Source organism: Callorhinchus milii, unplaced genomic scaffold (assembly GCF_018977255.1).
Source record: "Callorhinchus milii isolate IMCB2004 unplaced genomic scaffold, IMCB_Cmil_1.0 Scaffold2, whole genome shotgun sequence".
NCBI lineage: Eukaryota > Metazoa > Chordata > Chondrichthyes > Chimaeriformes > Callorhinchidae > Callorhinchus > Callorhinchus milii.
Genome location: NW_024704743.1, coordinates 109960242 through 109984248, shown reverse-complemented (window position 1 = coordinate 109984248; position 24007 = coordinate 109960242). Strand labels below are relative to the sequence as shown.

Here is a 24007-nt window from a genome sequence, read left to right as displayed (position 1 = left end):
ATCCAAGGATTATTAAAACATGGAGTGAGCATTAGCGGGCTGGACGGAAACAACAATAACTTGCATTCATAAAGCAGTAGCTTCTCGGAGTGCTTAACAGTGGTGGGGCTTGACGCCGAGCGGAGGATAGGGGTAGTTGAAGAGGAAGGTCTTCAGGTGTGCGTGGTGGTTCAAAGCATGGTTGCCGATGGTAGAGCCGAGGGGATGAGGGACGTGTGGAAGGCTGGAGCTAGCTGAGTGAAGGCGGTGAGTAGCAGGTCAAAGACGTAGGGAGGTGCCAGGTTTGTACGGAAGATTTTAAGCCTGAAAGATTTTGCAACATTAAAACGTGTGGAATGGGAAGACAGGCAAGACATGCTAGCTCAGTAGTTTGATACATCCGCATCTCTGAAGCATTGTCAACTCACATGGAGTCACTGATACAGATGGTTCCTGCAGGGATAAGAAGCGGGTCAGTTGCAATGTGGGTTGGGACTGGAGGGATGCAGAGCATGACAGCTCCACTCAATCTGAGAACTAGGGTATACTTGGGGAGGGGTAGTAGCATTTGGAGTTGGGTAGGGTCAGGTCCAGCTGATCCTTTCTCTAACCTCTGCCACCATTGGATTCCAACACCCAGTTATGTTGAGCAGCTTGAATGACAGCCGGTCTGGGATTCACTGCTAGCAACCATATGGCTGGGGGAGGGAGCAAGGCTACACTTACAAGCCCACTGTTGAAAATTCCCTTCCCATCAACAATTGACTGAATATTTTTAAATAAATTTGCTCCAAAGTACTTTGCGGAAAACCATCTGCTATGCGCACCCACACTCCATTCTTAAGACTACTGCACAGCAGTGACATTTTGTCAACTGCACCCAAAGGAAATAAAATACAGCAGAGCAAACTTAAATATAGGTTAATGCTGACCTGGGGTGTTTTGTGCAAACACAGACATTGGATGCCATTACAAGCAGCTTAACACTTAAAGGGCTGTAGTGGAGTTTATGAAAATATTAAATATGAAAACCAGCTTGCACAATTTTCCAACCTCTTTCAGTGGCATGAATGTATGGAATGGACTTAACTGGGCAGGCAGCCGGACAACTTGCCAGTGTTCACAAATGGCAAGCTGGTTAAATTCCAGCATTACCCCCTAAAACACACACTCCAGGGTTCTCTCAAGTATTGACTCTCACCATCTAACTGGAATTAGGTGAACATGGTGAGTACCTGGCTCTGTTGGTAGCATTCTCACCTCCAAATCAGAAGGCTGTGTGCTCAAACCCCACATCAAGACTTTGAACTCACAGGCCAGGCTGATACTCTAGCACAGTGCTGGGGGAGCATTATATTATCGGAGATGCTATCCTTCAGATGAGACGATAAACCGAGATGCCGTCTGCCTGTCCAGCTGGACGTTAAAGATCCCATGGCCCTATTCGAAAAGTGAAGGAAGTTTTTCTCAGTGGCCTAGGCAACAATTCCCTCAGATAAATTTGGTCACTCACTTCATGGCTATTTGTGGGACATTGCTGTGTCAAATTTGCTGGTGTATTGACCTACAGAAAAAGTTACTACATTTTACAGTACATCCTGCCAAGAGATGTGAGAATGTCCTCCTGACATGAAAGAATATATCAAATGCAAAGATTGTTACTGTCCTTCAATAGGCATCGCTGTTCTGACACAAATAGCCTTTATTCTTGCATTGGTTTAGCCCCAGTGACTGATCTACCCCTTCAAGTCCTACCAATGAGCTACTTCGGTCATTAGCAGTACCTTGAAATACTGCAGAAATACCTGGCTCAGGTAACTAACTACCAAGCCTGCACAGAGAATTAACTTGATTCCAAAAGTCCATTGCAACCATGTCATCTTGGAGCCAGTTCAGCTCCAAGTACATGGAACTTACCTCCCGCCAAGGAGGATATTCAGTTCATTGAATCATAGAATCATACAGCATAGAAGGAGGCCATTCGGCCCATTGTGCCCGTGCTAGCTCCTTGTAAGATCTGTCTAAATTAGTCCCACTCCCCGACTCTCACCCATAGTCCTGCAAATTTGTCCTCCCAAATATTCTATCTCGTTCTCTTGAAAGTTGTTTTCGAATCGACTTCCACAACCCTTTTAGGCAATGCATTCCATATCCAAACAACTTGTTGGGAGTTGTGGAATGCTCTTCCTCTAGAAAGCTGTAGAGGTGGAACCAATAGGGATGCTTAAGAGAGATAGATAGAGACTTGAGCACTTGTGTACTTACTTAGGTACTTGTGTTGTAAAGGGATATAGTAATAAACCATGTCATTGGGATTAAGAGTTGTAAAGATCTCATGGGACAGACTTGATGGGCTGAATGGCTCCCCCTGTTATCCTATGTCCCTAACCACAACCCAAAAATAGCACATTAGTGGACGAAACTCCACCTCCTGTTAGGCTGTATGAATTGTGCACTGAATTGTGGAAAATTCCAAAATTCAGCCTCTGAATTTAGAAACCAGTGTCTTTTTAAGAACCACAGAAAAAAACCTTCCCAATTAAGATGCTGATTTTTTTTTTAAAAAATTCACTTTTCTGTCCTATCTTAAACTTTAAGATGAAATGATCTTAAAGAGCTCGGACTAAGAGGAATTTAAGGTCCCAAGAAAGGATGCTCTGACTTTTCACCCATTCACCTGCCTACCTATAGTCACTGTTGAAGTCAATTAGACTACTGTTCAGCTGAGATCAGCTAACTCAGCATCCAAATCTGTGATCTTCAGGTTTCCAAGACAGTGTTGGACTAGGTGATGCCTTTATGCACCATCCTCCTGAGTGGGAGGTAAGTGATGTTTTCTTGTAGCTGAGCTGGCTCCAAGTTGGCATTCTTGGCAACAAAATGTGGGAATTGAATCAATCCTCTGTGGTGATCTTGGTAGTCCAGTTCCTGAACCAAGTGTGTCTGCAGTACTCCAATGCACTGAGACCAGTAAGTCTGATACATGGGCAGGACTTGGAGAGACAAAACAGGGAGGGGAGGAGGGATTCTTCCCACTGAGCTCATGTTAACCATGCAAACCAAAGCCCTAACAGGTAGAGTGCTCCTAGTTGAACAAGCAATAGGAAGTTTATATCTGGTTTGGAGACTCTTAAGGCATGGTGATGAGTTTCTGCACGCGTCAGACTCCCAGTTGCCGAAACTAAAAATGTCTTTAGTGTCAGTGTTTGCTCCTACGATGAAAGCCATCTATGTTAATCTCAATTCACTGATCTCTCCCATGTATCCTTCATGTATGCCTATCATTAAATGCTGTGCTCCAAATAAAATTAATTATCCTTGCATTGATATTACATTGTCAAGACATCTCAAAGTGTGTTAGATGATTCACTGTAAACTTTAAGTGAATGCTACAGCCAATTTACGCACAGCAATGTCCCACAGTCACACAGTGAATAAACAATTTTATCTGGAGGATTGTTGGCTGAGACACCATAGAAACTAATTTCTTTTTTTCCAAATAGTTCCATGGGGTCCTTAATGTCCAGCACTGCACTGGAATGTCAGCCTTGACTGGAGTTCAAAGTCCTGGCATGTGGCTTGAACCCATAACCTTTTAACTCAGATGTGAGAGTGCTACCATCTGAGTTAGGCTGTACCTAAACAACAAATGGAGTGGCAAATGTACCCCTAGCTAACCAGGCATAGCTTGCAAGATGCCCAAACCCATGACACATGACAATACCTTACCACATATTGCAAAGGTCCGGATCAAATGGATTTCATTCAACAGATAAGGCAATAATCACAGCCAACAATTTGTCCAAATGCAAACAAACTAGCTTTTCAGCTTGACAGGAAAGGGATTTGATTGGGGAGTGGGGGGGGGGGGGGGGGTGGAAGGCGGTGGTTGCATTGCCGGAAGGATTAATAAATCTGATCTTAATTGTCTTCTTTCTAAAAAAGCGGTGTACAATCACTTTCACTTTATAATCAGCAGGAAGTTTCATTGCCTTGACAAAAGATTCAGAAACAGAAAAGAATTTCCATGTGTTGTATCCCCCACCAACTCCCCTCCTTGGTAGAGTTGTATTGTGGCAATTGGGAAGTTTTTTTAAATTAGGTGAAAGTGTTCTCTCCGCTTGTTCGAAGAGTGCAAATTGATTAAAATGAGTTTGAGACAACATCTATTCAGTCCCCGCTGGGCACAGGCCCACAGGGTGCAAATCGCCTGGAAATCTGGCGTGAAATCAAGATTCTCGCTCAAGGATGGCTGGCGTGGGAAATGGAATTGACAGTCTGATAGGACAGGGGAGTGCTTTGCTGATGTCAGGTATTCTGAGCCCCATATTCGGGACTTTGAGCTCACAGTTAAGGCTGACACTCCAACGCAGTGCTGAGAAGGAACACTGCATTGTCAGAGATGCTGTCTTTCTGAGTGAGACATTAAAAAATCTGCCTGAGACACCATAGGTGAATGTTAAAGATTCCCCTAGCACTATTTGAAAAGGGAAGGCAGTTGCTCTCGTCAACAATCCCCCCTCTCCTGATCAAGAAATCATTCAATTCAAGGCTGTCTGTAAGGCATTGCTGCAGACCTTCTGTGACCTTATTCTCTCAGCCACTACCTGCGTTCCATCTAACTTGTCTCATGCCTCCTCCCCACCGTCGCTACCTGCTCCATCTATCATCGGTGGGCGAACCTTTGGCCCGCCATCTGGAACGTTCGCTTGAAATGCCTCCTTCTTATCCCCTTGCTTCTCTGCTTTCAAATCCCACCTGAAGATCTACCTCTTTGACTACACTTTCATCCATTTCTCCCCCTAACCCCCACCTCCTCCAGCGCCTTCCAGTCTTTGCAAAGTATTTCGAGATGTTCTCCCAACACGAAAGGTGTTACACAAGTGTAAATGTAAACTATGGTTGTAAGCAGAAGTGGACTACTGTCCACCTAGCAAGCCACCCAATCTCCCAAAGGTTTCCTTCAACAAAACACTCTCATCACCTAATAAATCTGAACCCTTTGAACTGGTTAAATTCCAACAGTACCTCACCAGTGCACACTCTGGGGTTCCCCAAATCTTAGCTCTTGCCAAGCTGTGCATAATACGTTCCAGGATTAGGTGAACAGAGTGAGACATTATGCACTCCATTCCAGAAAAACTGAAATTTCAATCTGTACTTCAAACTCAATAGTTTGTTTTGGATACTCTTTAAGTGTAGCAATGAGTTTCCCAAAATAAATCCATATGGTTTCTTGTCCATCACTTGTGCAACTATTCTCTTCTACCTGCTAATCACCCTTTATTTTATTATTTTTGTTTTCCTTATTTTTACTTTATTATCTTATCTGTTGTCCTGACTCAGTTGGTAGCACTCTAGTCTCTGAATCAGAAACTGTGGATTTTAGCACTGTGTCTCGACATTTAACTCACAGTCTAGACTGGGAGTGTGCTGCAGGGTTGGAGGTGCTGTCCTTCAGAGACCTTTTTACCTTTTTAGGTGAAAGTTAAAGATTGCATTGGCACTATTTGAAAAGAGAGGGGAGTTTCTCCTGTCCTGGCCCACGATCTCCCAAATAATAATTGCTAACTTATTTCATGGCTGTTTGTGGCACATTACTGTGCGCAAATTGGTTGCACTTTCACTTACAAATACACAGTCACTACACTTCACAGTAAAAATACTTTGAGACATCCTGACAAGATAAGGCTCTATGTCTGTCCTTCTGATAAATGTAAAATTGTATTGTTTTGTTGCAACGATTATTTTGTTTCTATTGTACACGGAATTTGTACATGGCAGAAAAATATTACTAAACCTTTCATCACAAAGGCACATCCGCTTATGGAGAGTAACTATTTATGACTCAGGATGCATGGGTGGAGGAGGTCATGCAATGTTCCACCTCTCCATCATTCTCTCTCAGGAACCAATGGATAAATCAGAGGTCAACTACAACTGCCCCTCACTGCCACCTAGTGGTTGGTTAACATTCTACATCAGTAAGACACTTGGAAATAGAATACAAAAGCAACCTTGACTTACATTTGCATTTATATAAAACCTTCCACATCTCAAAGTGCTTTACCAAGATGGAGTGGGAGCCCTGGCTGGTAGGGAGATGGAGGTAAATGGCTGAATTGGGTAAAGAATGTTACAAGTCACAAAAGAGAGAAATCCCAAAGAGTAGATATTGTTTTGACGCAACAAGAAGTGACAATTACAATGTGCTTTACCCTTGTTTGCTGGTAGTCTATAGAGTTACTGTCTCTAAATTAACAGGCTACATTTCTGCTGTGGAAAAGTGTTTTTTTCATCAGCCTGGCCATCACTGCTTAGAGTTTCCAAACCCACCGTGAAAGGCATACATTTGCATTGTTGTTGTGAACTACTGAGATTCCACATATGTGTCTATGAACCCATCCAACCTCCACTTCCAACCTCCCCTTCCAACCATTGTTTACAGTTTCTATAGGAATCGACTTTGAGAAGAGAGTGGGAAGGGAAAATGACTGTACCAACACGAGTCAACCTTGCGGGTGCAAAGGAAGTGAAGAGTAATAAAGTGTCTGAATCCCGGGCCTTGACTAATGACATTCTCTAACCAGTCTGCTCTGTTGGAAGTGAAAATCCCCAAGAAACTTTTCGAAAAGGGTTGTTTCAAAAAGTGTCAACCAACGTCCTGGCCAACAATGCTCTGGATAAAACTGGTCGGTCATCTCATGGCTCTTTGTGGGATGCTGATGTGTGAAAATGGTTGCCATATTTGCCCATAAGCAATCACTACAAATGACAGAATTCACTTTGTTGTGATAAAGTGCTTTAAAAATGCAAGTTCCTCCATCGTTTGTTTTTAATCTTCAATTAATGGAACATGAAATACTATTGTCTGCTTCTATTGGACAGTGGATTTGCACTGTAAGTGACTCTTCCCAGCACACTGTCTCTGGAGGAAGGTGAATAGTTTCAGGTAAAACCCTAAAAGGAAAGCTCTGTAGGATTTCTTCCTGACTTCTATTAGCAATTAAGCTAAAACTTCAGTACATCAATATAACATCATATAACATCACTCAACCTTGGGTACATTCATTCAAAACTAAATTCAGCCAAAGTGTTCTGTACAAGAGAGATTTGGTTAAAGAAAACTCTGGTTCATTTGTTATCATTCAGAATGTCAACTGTCCTGTGTTCCCATTCCATTATCGATTTGCACAAGAAGTCGACTTAAACATCAGGTCACAGATTAATGCTCTATAGTCAACACAGAGTTCATTATCTCAGATAGCCCATGAAAGGAAACCACAAGGGAAAGCACAAGCCCAACATCCCCAAAGAGATTGGGACCAAATGATAAAAGGCTCACAGCTGAAGAGCTAAACAAAAATCTGTCACAACACTTGGCAATAATTACCCGTAAAGCCACAAGCCATTGATGCTATAGGTGCTACATGAAAATCTAGAATTATTAACCTATTCAGATATTGATTGACTTGCTGTGGATCTTCATAGGTTCAATACACTACAGGTTTACATTTATATACTACCTTTCATGTTGGGAAAATCTCCCAAGGCTCTCAGCAATTCAGGCTTGGCACCTGAGCTGGGAGTGGAAGCTGAGGGAGGGCGGGGGGGCGCAGTAGAGAAAACATGACTAAAAGCACTGTCAAATAGATAGGTCTTGAGATGAACCTTAAACGAGGTGAGAGAGGGAGTGAGGCAGATAGGCTGAAAGCCTGGGCGCCGCCGATGGGGCCAGTAGGGCGGGATACATGAAGCAAGCTGGTGCCTGCTGAATGAAGGGAGTGTCTCTGTCTGTACCGGTTCAGTTTAAATTTGAGATCAGGACCTTGCTGTGAGACAAATTTATAATATATAATAATCCTTGCATTTGATATAGTACCTTATCACATCTTCGAGACGTCTCAAAGCGCTTCACAGAATATACTATAAAGTGAATTGACTGTATATTTTGTGGGCAAAACAAATAATGGCCATCTGACTATATGCTTATGGTAAAGTATGTGAATAGATGAATTGACTGCATTGCCTGTCTGCCTTTCAGAATTACAGCCTGTTTCACATTACATTTTTGCACAGTTTCAACCTTGTGCTCCTGTAACTCTCCAAGCAATAAGGAAAGTGGTACTTGTAGCCCAATCTGGGCAGAAGATACATTACAGAGAGCGATCATTTTTTAAGCACCATGCTAAATCTGTGCTCATTCGATATCATTACATCTTTATGTCTTCAACAGGCTCACTTTTTGCTGGATTGTTGTGTTCACAGTCAGCTTCCAGTCAAGTGTCAGATGTCTAGAAATGTCTTCTCAGGGAAAATTGCTGAAATACAATCACCTCTCATTACACATACTCTGCTACACCAATGATCACTGATACAACTTCACAAAGCTTCTTCACTAATAGAGGATCCATCTGTATTACCTTCTCTAAAAGCAAGCACACCATGATTTACCATTGCTACCTGATATAATAGAATATTCTTTATAGTGCCTTCGTTGATTAAATATCTTTGTTTACCAAAATGCCCCTCATAATTACATACTACGCTTGGCTCTCAAAGTCTTCTATGGATCAGCTACTATATATTTCCAAAGTTTAGTGGTCCTTTCATACCAGAACTAATTCCCTGAAAGTCAAAGCCTCTGTCCTCTGAAAGAGACCAGGTCTCATCTGCCTGGTTTTTAATCTAGACATTAAAAAAGAATCCCACAATAGCATTTGACAAGAAAAAGGAATTTCTCCCCAGCGTCCTGGCCAACAATTCTCTAGGTGAATTGGTCAATCACCTTGGGGGATCGTGAGAACATGAATGGCTGCCACATTGACCCACAAACAAAAAAACACAGAAAGTGTGGTCGGATGTTATTAGGTGCTATAAAAAGTGCATGTTCTTTCTTGAGATCTTAAATGCTGTGCACCTCACCATTGATCGTTTTAAAAAAAAAACAACTATCAGGGATTCAAGCTGGTGATCATCCCTGAGGCACAAGTCCAAAGCTAGCATGCTGAAACATTGCAAGTAAAAAACAAGAGCAATACAGCAAAACCTTATGGCATTAATACAGCCCATTGACAAAATAAGCCACACAACCTTTGCTCTTGCAGATAGTGATTTCCACCTCCCCTCCCTAACTGCATTCAGACTCGCAATACATTTCCAGTTCACTGCTGTTCCCTTACAAGTCATCACGCACATTCTCGCCAATTAGAAGCGCCAGACACACACAAGGTGACACAAAAGCTGAAATGCTGGGAGCCATTCTGCAATTGACAACTTCTGCAGCAGAATAAAGTATTTTCTTCTCCGTCTTGCCCTAAGCATCGTTCACCACTCAAGAATGGAGTAAAATTGATAACATATATACAGCATTAAACCTCTCTCCCACCAACCCAACCTCCCACCTGCTCCCATTTGTCACTATGAAGACAATGACAATCAGCATCCATCAGGGCCATGTAATTGTAGCCTTTTTTTTATAAAATGAACACAGTAAAAGAAATGAAACACTTTATCAATTTAATTTAACCATCTACTTTTTTAATATAAAAAAATGACTAACAGCTTGAGGCTTTCCCTGCTCTTGATTTTTTCACGGTTAACTGCCTTTGAATGCAGGCGTTCTTCTCAAAGGGAAATGCCAGCAATCCTTAAACGGTAATGATAAGGATAAGAAAATGCCAGTGCTGGGAAGAACACAATTGCAGCTTTATTTCACTGTATCAGAAAATAAAAGGTATTCCGTATTAATGAAAGGCAACGTCAATCAATACCTTGCCTTCATCTCGTCTTAGGCTTTCTTCTCCCTTGCCTTGTGCTTGAATGCCACTCTTGGACAGAAACGGGCTAGTATTATTTACACTCTCACTTTCTTTTCTTCTCTTTCCACCCCCCCCCCACCTCACAGGCACATTGACAAACCACAGTGTAAACTTTCCACCGATTTGTTGTGAGGTTAGTTTCAATCAAGATCAATCGGCATTTTGCCTACTTGGGTCAACTGAGCAACATCCAAAAAAAAAACAGACTGAAAATACACCAATGTGGTTTTTTTTAAGAAAAATGATGGTATGCTTCCAAAACAACAATAAGTCAGGTCACCATCCATTTTATCACGATAGACAGGGAAGTCTGCAAAAATTATATATATATCCAATAAGTATATTACAAAGTCTTTCCCGAAGAATGAAATCCCTTCCCTTTTTAAAATAACTGGAGCGATCTCAAGCTTTAGCTCGGAGTCAAGCCAGCAACGCAGTGTTAGAGAGGAAATAATGATTGAATCGGATTTTTTTTATTACATTAAATTGCACCATTATAAAAGGACCAAAAAAAAAAAAAACCACTTGGTGTAAATGTTGACAGGGATTAGGTTTTTTTCTCTGATTTCTCACCAGCCAGAAATCTTTCTACTGGCATGCAATTACAAGCGGAATTACTTCTCTCCTCTCTTCTCTCTATCCCCTCCTCTGTCTCTGTCTCTGAGAGACCAACGGATCAATTTTTACATGTCAATTTCACAACACCCCCCCCCCCAAAAAAAAAAAACCCACAACAGATCAGAAATTGCTGCTCAGTTCAGTCCATGTAAGGATGAGTATCCTGGCCACCGATTAAGTGTAAAGAAACATGACCAGGACAACTCGAGCTTCTGTTTTGCACACAAGACACACACAGACAAATATATAAAATATATGTGAACTCCAAATAAATATATATGCATAGATAGACAAAAACACGGGGCTTCAATCCCTTGTAATATTCACAGATAGAAGCAAGAAAGAGCGCAACACTTGAACTTAACACACTGTATACTGTACCCTGGAGATGCTTTTTTTTTTGTTGGCGTGTTGCCCTCTTAAGGCTTAACGAAGGCATCGGAGAAGTCAGGAAACAGGAAGATTTTTGGGGTGTTGTGGAGTGAGGGGAAAGAGGGGAGAGAGAGAGAGAGAGAGAGAGGGGAGGGAGGGAGTGGGGTGGTGGGGTGGTGGGGGGGGATGGAGTAGTTTACCCACTTACCAGGGAATTCCGCATTAGTGTTTTCCTTCGGGCTCTCAATGCAATTCTCCAAATAAGTGCTCCCTTTCCAACACCTGTCTCCCTTTTTGTTTAGCCCCAACATCTCAGTGGACTGATCCACGACCTCCCCGGCCAAGCAGAAGCAAGGGGTCTGCATGATGCCGCAGGGTCGGGAGCTGGTGCTGATGGCCAGGCAGGTCTCCAGCCACTTGCAGAGCATCTGACAGGCTCCTTTGCTGGGGTTCCTGTTCCCCACCACCAGATATTCCGCAGAGAACTCCCGATCCTTGGCTCGGTTGCCCCCCCTGCCCCTGCCCCTGGCCACGCCGCCGCCGGGCGCCGGGGCGCTCTGCTTCATTTGCAGGTACTGCTTGTTGGACTGCAGGAAGGCGTAGCGAGTGGAGGTGTCGCACAGCTTCAGGACCTCGTCGAAGCTCTCCATCCCCAGGTAGGTGCGGGTGCTCTCCAGGAAGGAGTCGAACTGGGAAGTGCGGACCAGGTGCCGGTCGCAGGCGTGGCCGTTCTTGGCCACTTTCATGTACAGGGTGTATCTCCTGGGGTCCGGGTTCTGGATAATCCACGAGCAGGCGGCGGAGTGGTTGGAGGGGAAGACGACCGAAGAGGCGAAGTAGCCGAATAGTTTCCCCTGGACCAGAGTGGTGCAGGGGCTTTGCCCGATGTCGAAGGCGTCGGCAGTCCACAGGAGAGTGGTGAATATCAGGATCACCGCGTTTACACTGATCCTCATCCTAGGTCAGTCGTCCCAAGCAACGCGAAGGAAACAGCAGCAAGAGCCCAGACCTTGGACATAACAGGATCCAGAGTTGGGAGGAAAGGGAAGCCGGAGGCTGATCTCAATCTACTGGATGTAGCTCTGTCCTCGCGCTCCCCCCTGTGGCAACATCTCTTTCCTGGAAATGATTTAACAAAAACCAAAAGAAAACCATCCTGTAAATGTTTCTGGTAACCTTTCCCCCTCCTCCCCCCCACCCCCTTTCCCCCCTCCCTCCACCCCCCCAAAACACACACACACACACCGCAGGAGCAAAATTGCATGCTGCAAATTGGCTGACAGACGCACAGTCACTACACTTCGCAGCACTGCACTTCTAATCCTGCGCCTTTGAAGTGTTTGCTTCAACGTCCGTGGTAATCAAAGGCGAGGATTTATTATTACTGTATTAAATAGATTGAGGTCTCTTTCTTCAACCTCTATTTTCAAATGCTATGCATTTAAAATGTCACGTCTGTCAATTCCCGGGCGTTTAGATGTTAATGGCAATTTACCAGCAATTCAAATCGGAACGATTTAAATAGTCAGATTTTAAACATATCTCACGCACAGATCGTTGCTTCTCCTGATAAAAAAAAGCTATTTAAACAAACGTCGTATATACTCTATTATCTATACACAAGTCTATCTTTGCAACATTTTTGTCGCAAGTTTTAATTACGTATATCTTTATATTATGATCCCGAAGAAGACTTTCTTTCGGTCATACAAATACTGTTCAGCGAATTATTTCTAACTTTATCCGCACGTGTGGTGCATATCGAAGATGTGGGTTGGCTCATTGTTTCTCGGTTGATGCATCGCCTGCACTGACAGTACTCGTTTCTTCTTAAATAAAATGTTCTTTTCTCTCTCTCTCTCTCTCTCTCACACACACACACACACTATCTCCAATTGGATGCAATCAAGATACATCTGCAGCAAACACCGTGGGTAAGAAGCACATCCCCACACACAAGAAAAAAATCGTTCATCAAATGAATGGAGTAAGGCAACTGGTCGCAAAACTCAAAGAATGTGGTTGCTGATGCTAACTAACGGGCAGATCCACCTCGCACGCTGTCTCCCTCTCTCTGCTCGTTGTTTCTGGTCGGATTACCCCCTCCCCAACTGTGACAGTTGCAGTTTGATCTTATTTTCTCTTGCGCGCCGCTCTATTAAATCTCTTCCCGAGGGATTGAATAACCTCTGCACAAGAGAGAGCAGCGACTGACAGCACCGGGTGGGGGTCTGAGCCAAGTTGCATCCCTACGTTTTGACTCTCTCGCAAAGCAAACCTTTGGATTGGAAAACATTTCACAATGACGTTGGGAGCACCGAGGAGGGGGAAGAGTTAACGGCGACTTATTCGGAGAGAGTCAAAGCCCAGTTCGCTGCCTCCTGGTTCCTCGTGGTTTATGGTAAAGTCCAGTTTGCAGCTGCATCTCATCGGGAGCGGCGCCTGGACCGGTGTTATAGCGCAGTGAGTTCCTGCACCATTTCAACGCGGACTCAGCCTCTCCTGGGCACTAAAGGGTTAAACCTGACATTGTACCTTCAGAATTTGTCAAGAGCGGTGTTTTTTTTCTTCTACCCTCCTCCCCCTCTCTCAAACACACACACACACACCACCACCACCAAAACAAAACCTCCTTAAACTGTCCCAACGCTTCCCAACCAATTCGCCTACAAATACACAGTCACTACACTTGGCAGCAATTACAATGGGAAGCGCAGCATCAAATGCGAGAGTCGTTATCCTTTGGTGTTTATTTCCCGAAAAGGTACAGAAACGCAGGGAAGATCCATCCGAGTTTCGTTCTTGCAAAACTGATCTTTTTTTTTCCGAGGCTGATGTGCCCCCAAAAAATAAACGATCTTTGTCCCTCTGTATATCCCGTGACAGTGCGGCTTATACTGGTGCCATAAATGTGCGTCTCCTTCGAATGAGTGTGTCTGTGTGTGTGTGTTTCCCTCTCTCTGATTTAATGTGTAGCAAGCCAAGAAACATTAACCCGTTGATGGCTGCTTCTCAAACACACACACTCGCCATCACGTCTTCCAACCTGTTGCTGTTTTCCACCTTTGTTTCTCTTTTCCCCCTTTTCTCTCCTTCCCTTCCCACTTTCTTTTTCTCTCCCCCTCTCTTTATCATCCTCTTCCCCCTCCTTTCTCCCCCCCCTCCCTTTCTCTACCGCCCCCTCCTTTCTCTCCCTCCTTTCTCTCCCCTCTCTCCTGCCCCCCTTCGCACATTGCACATTGCCAACATTCACACAGTGAATGGGACCAAATATAGGACGGTGATGAAACGGTACATAACCTTACCGGAGCTGGGAGAGTGAGTTTAGCCTTAAACCAAAAATAAAACACACCAAGAGTTGGGTGCTGTCGTGCAGCCGATGCTAGTGTGCCCAGAGATTCGCTTGTCAGCGAATCAGCAACGCATTTTGTCAGCTCACCGCTTCCCACTTGAGAGGCTGCTTTTCCCTCCCTGACAGTACGGTGTGGGGGCAGTTACATACAATACATACATACATATATGCTTTCTCAATGCTCAGCACCGAGAATTCAGACTCCTGCTATGTGCCAGGCTGGAAGGAAGTATTTTCTCTTTTGGAGAGACAGGGGAGGATGGTGGGGTGGATGTCTGTGGTCTTGTGGATCTCTTCCACCCCCCCTTCACAAATGCACACATACCCTGGGTGGGGTAGCAGTTTTGCGTCCGATAAAACGGTGTCAAATGATTAATACTCTGTGCAGTACACAGTGAAATCGCCCCCTCGCCCCTCCCCTGAGCTCCCTGCTCCCCTCCCCTGAGCTCCCTGCTCCCCTCCCCTGAGCTCCCTGCTCCCCTCCCCTGAGCTCCCTGCTCCCCTCCCCTGAGCTCCCTGCTCCCCTCCCCTGAGCTCCCTGCTCCCCTCCCCTGAGCTCCCTGCTCCCCTCCCCTGAGCTCCCTGCTCCCCTCCCCTGAGCTCCCTGCTCCCCTCCCCTGAGCTCCCTGCTCCCCTCCCCGCTCAACTAAATCAATGCATCTCCCAATCTTGTCTGTATCTCTGTAGGATTGTTTGGTTATTTGTACTGTAGTAACCAGTCGCTGCTGCTCGCACCCCCCACCCCCCCCCCCCCCCCACAAAATTTACGTTTAAAAATCCAAAGACCGTATAACATCCATCCTTATCAGATAACCCCCTCTCTATCTCTCCCTCCTCTCGTATCCAGTGTCATTGTGAACGATTCTCCTGCGGTTAGTGGTGCTGATCTGTCGGAATCGACCACCTCTCACTCAGGTTGAGCACCGAAAGCTGCCTCCAGCTTATATATATATATATATATGTGTGTGTGTGTGTGTTACAGATGTGTATGATTAGTTCACAGCTCTGTCCGGGCGGGTGGGCGCTGACTGCACTGCACTGACCTGTCTATCAGACACCTCGTGGCGCGGTCCAGAGAGACGCGAAACAAGGCTTTAAATGCACAGGTTCCCATTCGGCGCCGCTTCGCTTCCCACTGCGCCAGAGATCTGCTCACAGCAGCGGGTGGGCACAGGCAGCAGCACTGCAGCTCGCCATCCAGGCAACCAAGTAATCCTCTGCCCAGTTTATACAGCCACAAGCACAGCACCCCCCACCCCCCCCCCCCCCTCCCCCACCCTCTGATATAATCTCCTCTTAAGCACACACGAGGGAGAGGGGGGGATTCCTGGGCTCAGGATAACATGTTGAGTTGCTCTCCCTCTCACCCACGTTATACTTATTCCCGTTTATTTCGTTTCAACACAAACAGCAGCAACGAGTCTCGCCCGTCTGGCGCAGTTCTTGCGCTTAAGAGCGAGTCGGGTGGCAAAGGGGGTGTGTGGGGGGGATCCCACCTAGTTATCTATCTATCTATCTATCTATCTATCTATCTATCTATCTATCTATCTATCTATCTATCTATCTATCTATCTATCTATCTATCTATCTATCTATCTATCTATCTATCTATCTATCTATCTATCTATCTATCTATCTATCTATCTATCTATCTATCTATATATCTATCTATCTATCTATCTATCTATCTATCTATCTATCTATCTATCTATCTATCTATCTATCTATCTATCTATCTATCTATCTATCTATCTATCTATCTATCTATTATTATCCGTCCATTTATTATAAATTCCGAAATAAACAGAGTCAAGAAACAGATAATTCCAACACCCAGGTACAGGCGCAACTTGCTCGATTTTTTTTTGGGGGGGGGGGTGGGGGGCAAAAAAAAAAGTTTGCAAAGGAATGGAACAAATCTGCTCCCAATAAAGGTTCGCCTGGACTCTGGGAGAGAGGGACTGACTGACTGCTTTGCTATTCAAACGGATGATCGTCGCGCACAGATGGGACGCCCACGTTTACAGACAGGTGTCAGGGAAATTTGTTGGGGAAGAGTCGATGGTGTTTCCATCAGCGAACCGACACCGGACGTGTGTGTGTGTGTCTGTGTGTGTGTTTTTTTAACCCTCCGGGCGCTGGATCCATTGGTTGTTTCGGAGCAGATTTGGAGACAGACACAGAGAGAGAGAGAGAGAGAGGGGAGGGAGGGAGGGAGGGAGAGAGAGACAGGGAGGGAAGGGAAGGAGGGAGAGAGAGAGAGAGAGGGAGGGAAGGAGAGAGAGACACAGAGAGGGAAGGGAGGGAGAGAGAGAGACAGGGAGGGAAGGGAGGGAGGGAGAGAGAGAGAGGGGTAGGGAAGGGAGGGAGAGAGAGACACAGAGAGGGAAGGGAGGGAGAGAGAGAGACAGGGAGGGAAGGAGGAGGGAGAGAGAGAGAGGGGTAGGGAGGAGGGAGAGAGAGACACAGAGAGGGAGGGAGGGAGAGAGAGACAGGGAGGGAGGGAGAGAGAGAGAGACACAGAGAGGGAAGGGAGGGAGAGAGAGAGAGATAGGGAGGGAGGGAGAGAGAGAGAGAGATAGGGAGGGAGGGAGAGAGGGAGGGGAGGGAGGGAGAGAGAGAGAGAGAAACCCAACTAACTTAAAGAAATAACATGACAGCGACGTGCCCACAGACAGGATCGTGGCGCTCGTTAAACAGCGGAACGGTTCAAGACCAAAGGCAGTTCAGACATCAAAACAGAATAAAAGAAAAAAAAAGCAGAACAGCGTAGAGAACGGGCAGTTTGCTTGACAAAAAAAAAACACCCAATAAATATCTGTATACATTTACACACAGTACGTGCACACGCTCAGCTCGTTGTTCTGGCGCTGTCTCATTTCAATCCGACACCCAGCGTTTCTGGGTTCAGTTTAGAGGTTAATGGGCAACAAGAATTTACATTGATACACAGCACTATGATAGTGCATTGATATCGGCAGCTCTCTGTGTGCATTGCAATGTGCAACGCCTCCCCACTGTACCCCCCCCCCCCCCTCCCCACCCGTTTGCCCTGTTGGATGCCCACTGAGAGTTCACACTGCCCCCCCCCCACCCACCCACCCACCCCATCTCCAGCCTCTCCACCGTCCCAGACCAAATCCGACATCCAAAGACAAACTCAGTGCCAATCTCCCAGGGATCAGCATCGCCCGTTCCCCCCATGACAGCATCCAGAGGTATGAGCTTACGATCAGATGCATTTGTGTTGCTCAGAGAGGTGGGTCTGAAACACTGCACACATTTACCCCCGACGTCCCAATTTTGCCCGAGAGGCATTAACCAGCAACAGCGTTTTCCCCACGAGTTGGATTGAACTGTATCAATCCCAGTCTGGGTGCTTTGTAAATATCCAGGCAATAATCCTCTTTGCAATATATTCTGTGAAGCACTTTGACACGTCGAAGGCGCTGTATCAAATGCAAGGATGATTATATGTGCATTTCAACACAACTCCCCACTTCCACTCTCTCCAACGCAGACAGCGGATGCACTTTGCTTTTACGAAGTATTTAATAACAATTTTAAGAATTTCTCTTTTTTTTGGGGGGTGGGGGTGGAGAGGGGGAGGAGGAGAGGGGGCGGTGGAGGGCAATTAAAATACATTTGTACAATCGGGGAGTTTCGTAAACATTGCAAACGTCGCCCTTACCTCAAAGTTTGCAAGATACCTTTCCCACTTTCCCCATCTCTCCCGACTTCCACATTTATAACAGTGGGCAGCGGCACAGCGAAGATCATAGATAGGAACTGTGAGGGGGTGGAGGGGATTTACACACAATGGCCTCAAGAGAAGGGATGGATGGATGGGTGGAGGGAGGGAGGGAGGGAAGGAGGGGGCGAGGAGTGAGAGAGAGAGAAATAGAGGAGGGGAGAGGAGCAGGGAGAGGGTGGAACGAAATGGGCAATAGAAAGCAGCCAGTTCCAGTTGAGGAGGTTGGTTGGTTGGTTGGTTGAAACAAAGTGCGAGTTAGATCCGATTAACAACAGCTTGGAAGTTATCCCTGGGTTACAGGGAGGCGATTGCTCGGTCTAAAGCATCTCTGGTGTGAGAAGCGATACAACAGCAACAGCAGGATGGAGGGAGGGAGGGATGGATGGGTGGGTGAGTGAGTGGAGGCAGATCTGGTGGAAGTATCTTGAGAAAATACTCCGAGAATCCTCCTTCTCGCCTCTTGGTTCCCCACCTACTGAAGCCGAGCTGTGTAAACCAACATCAACTTCAGTGAGGTCAGGCTTTCACAAGCTCTTACACCACCGGGCGTGGTGGACGGATGGGGAGCAAGAGAGGGAAAGAGAGAGAGGGGGAGAGGGGGAGGGAAGAGACAGCGAGAATCAGAGTCACCAGAAGGAAAGGGGAAATCGAGTTAGCAAAGCAAAGCAAAGCAGCTGATCTCACACATCCAAAGCGAAGAGGCTTTTCTACCATCCACTTTCTGCGCTGCATTACATCCCGTGGCTGGAAATCGCTGGCAGTTTCACCGAAGCGCCTCTCCCGGTGCCCGCTGTCAGGGAGCTGAGGCTTTTGCTCTGCAGTCTGTCTTACACGACTTGGCTCGAAGGGTATTTGTTATGGGAGACGCTGCTCCGCTTAACAGCGCTTGTCGGAATATTTCGTGTCAAGTGCGTTGGTGCGATCTCGACATCTCTGCTGTTAATATTTGTTTGGGGAGAGGGGAGAGGAGGGAGAGGAGGAGTGGGGGGAGGGAGGGAGGGTGTGTGTGTGTGTGCAAACGGTGGGAGTGGAGGCGATGGATAGCTGAGCGCACAGTGTTCAACACAGTCTCATCATCTCACACACACTGGTCCCTTACACGTTAATATAAACATCTCCCGATCTCTCTCATCTACTGCGATGCGGGGGCAGGCGACCAGATTTTCTTTGTACCCCCCCCCCCCCCCCCACCCCTCCCCTCCTAATACTTTAATCTCCAGTCGTTGCTTCTAACGCCGATTCATTATACACAGCGTTTGAATAAATCAAATAATACGCCTGAAAAAATAATCTGTGGAGTCAGTCCGAGATCCTGTATCACCAGCAGTTTCAGAAACCCTAATTTCACAGTTTTTCCGTTCACATCACAGCGACCATTCCAACCCCTCCTCTCGTCTACCAGAACTCAACAACAACAACAACAAGATTCCATTTATAGAGCGCCTTTCACGTCGGGAGGACGTCCCAAGGCGCTGGACAGTTGCGTCCGGACCCGAGCAAAGGGGAAATGGTCAGGGTGAGGGGAGGGAAGGGAGGGAGCGAGGAGGGGGTAGAGAGTCGAGAGGGGAGCTGAAGGCACGGTCGAAGATAAAGGTCTTGAGACCGGCCTTGAAGGAGGAAAAGGAGGAAACAAGGCGAAGGCACTGGGGGATGGAGTTCCAGAGCCTGGGGGCTGAGAGGCTGAAGGCCCGACCACCGATGGTAGGGCGGTTGGGGTGGGGGATGTGGAGCAGACCGGAGCCAGAGGAACGGAGGGTACGGGCAGGTAGGTAGGGGATAGTAGGTCGGAGAGGTAGGAGGGAGCAAGGCCGTGAATGGCCTTGTAGGTGAGGATGAGGATCTTGAATTTGATCCTCTGGGGATGGGGAGCCAGTGGAGGCGAGCGAGGGTGGGAGTGATGTGGTCGCTCTGCAGATAACTGACTAATAATAATCCCTGCATTTAGTATGCCTTTCACATGAGGAGAAGGTCTCAAAGTGCTTCTCAGGGTTTAACATAAAGTGTAGTGACTGTATTTTGTAGGCAAACATAGCAACCAATTTGCACACAACAATGTCCCACAAACAGCCATGGCGTGAATGGACAATTTTATCTGAGGGATGGTTGGGCAGGATACCAGGAGAAACTCTCTTAATTTTTTGAAAATGCCTTGGGATACCTCCCGACATGAAAGGCGCTATATAAATGCATTTTTTATTGTTATTGAATAGTACCACAGGATCGTTATCATCCACCTGAACAGATAGATGGTTCGGTTTACATCTCAACTGAATGACGGCACCTCCAACAATCCATCACTCCCACAGTACTGTATTTAAGTGTCAACCTAGTCTGTGAGTTCAAAGTCCTAATGTAGGGCTCGAACCCACAGCATTCTGACTCAGAGGTGAGAGTGTTTCTGACTGAGCCAGGCCGACACATAATACAAAGTCACGACATATGACAGCAATTATCTCTTTGGGAAAAAAGTATGCAAACAAGCACTAGTTCCTTTATCAGGCTCTCAAAGTCTCCAAAATGTGAGCCAGTCAATTGTTATTCATTGTGAATTTTAAAGCTCTGAGTATTTCTTGACTCCAAATTACTGTCTGTCTGGATCATAATAACAACTATTGCTATCTATTAGTGAGTTCAGAAGAAAGGAATCTGACATCAAGTGGATTCCCTCTATGGTTTCCAGGCAATGTGAGCTTTTAGAGCTCTCCAGTTATTTCAAAGGTAATTTCAATGCATCAGTAGCAGTTCGTACATTTTCAATTTTAGCCAACTTTGCGTTTGAATACTTGAATCAGAAAATGAATAGCATGGATAAAATATGTTTTATCACTTAGATACTCTATGATATACTTTTCATTCTTGCTTGTAAGCTGCACTTGGACCTGAGTGCAGGTCCCACCAAATGCTACTGCAGCCACTTAGAAAAGGCACAAATTAAAGCAGTAGGCTTCATTCACACCAGTGTTGCCATTTAAACTAATGTGTGTCTGAAGGGAGCATCCCAAAAATGTATGCACATCCTGTGTGTTGCTAACCTGTCCACATTCCCGATGAAGAGGTGTGGGAGAGGCGGATATAGGGAGGGGAACACAAGACCCACTTTGTAACTGCACCCTGCAAGGAGTGGCAGAACCCCGAGTTGGGGAAGCCTTGGTCCCTCCACCAAAGTGGAGTGTGCAGAAGTAACCCCACCCCCACCACAGTCTGTTCATCCTATAACGAGATAATAATGTGTTGCGTTTTTTCTTTTTGTCACAGCAATTGATTATTTTTTGAGATAAATGTAAATATATATTCTAACTACCAATAAATATATACTTTGTTAAAAAGAAATTTAAACCGTTGTGCACCATTTGCCATTTACAACAACAACTTGCATTTATATACCGCCCTTCACATGGAGCAACGTCCAGAGCGCTTTACAATGGCGGAGTTTGACAACGAGCCAGGGGGACGAAGACGACTGTAAGCACATCAAAAAGGCAGGATTTGAAGGTAGGGAGGGAGGGGGCAAGGCAAAGGGATTGAGGGAGAGAGTTCTGGAGTTTCGGGGTGGCTGAAGGCATGGCCACTGAGAGTGGAATGGACGGCAGGAGAGACAAACAAGAAGCTGGAGCCAGTTGAGCAGAGGCAACAGGTGGGGAGTGGGTGTTAAGCAGGTTGGACAGGTAGGGAGGTGCAAGGGCATGAAGGGATTTGAAAACGGATGAGAGGTTCTTGAAATCGATCCGTTTGGTCATTGTGAGCCAGTGGAGCCTGTCAAGGACTGGTGTGATAGGGGTATGGAGATTAATGCGGATGAGTATCCAGATGGTGGAGTTTTGAATTAATTGGATTTTGTGTATGTTGGAGCTGGGGAGACCAGCGAGGAGGGCTTTAGAATAGTTCAGCCGGGAAGTGACAAAAGCATGGACGAGAGTTTCAGCTGCTTTTATTATGAGGCATACATGGAGGCGGGCAATATGGTGGAGGTGGAAAAAAGCAGTCCTGGTTAGGGAATGGGTGTGGTAAAAAGGAAAGCTAGGGATCAAACCTGATGCCTAAGTTGCTCATGGATTCGAAGAGTCTGAGGGAGAGCCTGGGGAGGAATTGAGACCTGCAGGAGAGAAGATATTGACGGGAGGCAAAGAATATGGCTTCCGTCTTGCTGACAATCAGCTGCAGAAAATTTGTGCTCATCCAGGCTTCGATGTCTGTCAAACAAGTTGATAGGACATCAGCGGACTGAGAGTCACAGCTGGAGAAGGAGAAGGAAATTTGGGTGCCATCCACATACTTGTGGAAGTTGACCCCATGTCTGCAGATGACATCGGCGAGAGGGAACATGTAGTTAAGGAAAAGAAGGGGCCTAAGGACTGAGCCTTGGGGTACCCTGCAGGTGACCGGGCGATGGAAGGAGGAAAAAACATTTGCCGAGAAGTATTGATTTGTTAAGTAGGACTCGAACCATGCGAGTGCAGTCCTACTAAGGTGGATGAGGGAGGAAAAGTGGTGGAAGAGGATGGCGAGGTTGACATCCTGTGTCGAACATGGCATAGAGGTCCAGGAGAATGAGGAGGCAGAGGGAGCCCTGGTCACAGAGAAAGAGGATGTAATTTGTTGCTTTGACAAGCACTATCTCTATGCTGTGGGCAGCACAGTGGAGCAGCATAGGTATGAAGATGCTATTGCCACAGTTGGCGGTGAACCAATGTCACTATTTACACCAGTGTCCCTATTTACATCAGTGTTTCCATTTAAACCAGTTTGCACTATTTACAATGATGACAACATGATCAACATTTACACAAGTTTTACGGGTTCGATTCCTGGCCAGGGTGAAACTTAGGGTAAGTTTCCTTACTCCACACACCTCTGTTTACCTAGGATTGAGTAGGAACCTGGTTGTTAGTCAATTAGTGAATTGGTTTTCTGGGAATTGCTAATCCCTTAAAAAATAATAATTTGGTCACCCAATCCACAACACTGCTGTGCCAATTGGTGCTGCGTTTCACCCACAAAATACATAGTCAATTCACCTTACGGTATATTCCGTGAAGCAGTTTGAGATGTCTTAAAGGTGATGAGACGCTACATCAAATGCAAGGATTATTATTATTATTCATACCCATGTGCACTGCTTTCACTAATATCATTATTTACACGAGTGAGCAGTATTACAACACTGTGCACCACCATATAAATTTAAATCAACATGCACTATTTACCCTGTTTATACCCATGTCATCATTTACATTAGTGCCATCATTTTATGCTTGCATTAGTATCTACATTTGATTAGTGCATTTCATATCAGGTGGTCATCTCAAAGCATTTCACAAAATTTACTGTAAAGTGTAGTGACTGTGTATTTTTGTGTGGGTGAATGAGGCAGCCAATTTTGTGCACAGCAATGTCCCACAAACAGCTGTGATGAGATCGATAAATTTTATATTTACACCATTTATACCAGTGTCATTATTTACACCATTTAAACCAGTATCACTCTTTACAGCAATATCACAATTTACACCAGAGTTCCCCATTTAAGGTAATGTTCACTCTTCAAAACAATGTGCATCATATCAGCATTATTCTCCTCTTAAACCAATGCACACAATTTAAAACGAGCAATTGAAAACAAAATACTCTAAATGTATAGTTTAAGAGGTAGCAAATGAAATCAAATTGATTGGGTTTCACTGTGTACCACTGTGTTTCAGCAATCAGGTTTTTTGCCACAAAGTGTTGCATTCAAATTCTGGAATGGGTATGGAATGATGTAAACTAATAATCTGTCACAGCCATAATGCATCATCAGGTGGCATTGCCAAGGTTGGCTATAACCTCCTGGTGAAAGAAACTAGGCTTTTGTTTGCCTTGAGATAAAAACAACAAAACTCAATCTCAATGTGTGACAAAATAACATGAAAGTGGCAACGTAGATTCTAGACAAGGGAAGGAAACTGTGGCATCTTTTTTATTTATTTTTGGTCAGCCAGGTGTCTGGCATCTGCTGAAATCCATCACCAAAAGCAGTCAAACCAGACTAAGCATTCCACACATTCATATCACCTACAGCATGGAAATCTGCATGTTGGGGGTGAGGGGTGGGTGGTGTTAGAATAGGGGTAA

The 24007-nt window shown here is 45.5% G+C and overlaps 1 protein-coding gene across 1 annotated transcript in view; it reads right to left on the bottom strand.

Moving 5' to 3' along the window:
* The window catches only part of adgrb1a (adhesion G protein-coupled receptor B1a), a 166409-nt gene extending 154663 nt beyond the window's left edge, over positions 1-11746 (bottom strand). The window contains exon 1 of the mRNA XM_042331678.1: positions 10999-11746. Within this exon, the coding sequence (XP_042187612.1) occupies positions 10999-11746 (748 nt within the window). The remainder of the gene's footprint in view (positions 1-10998) is intronic.
* Between the last annotated feature and the right edge of the window lie 12261 nt (positions 11747-24007).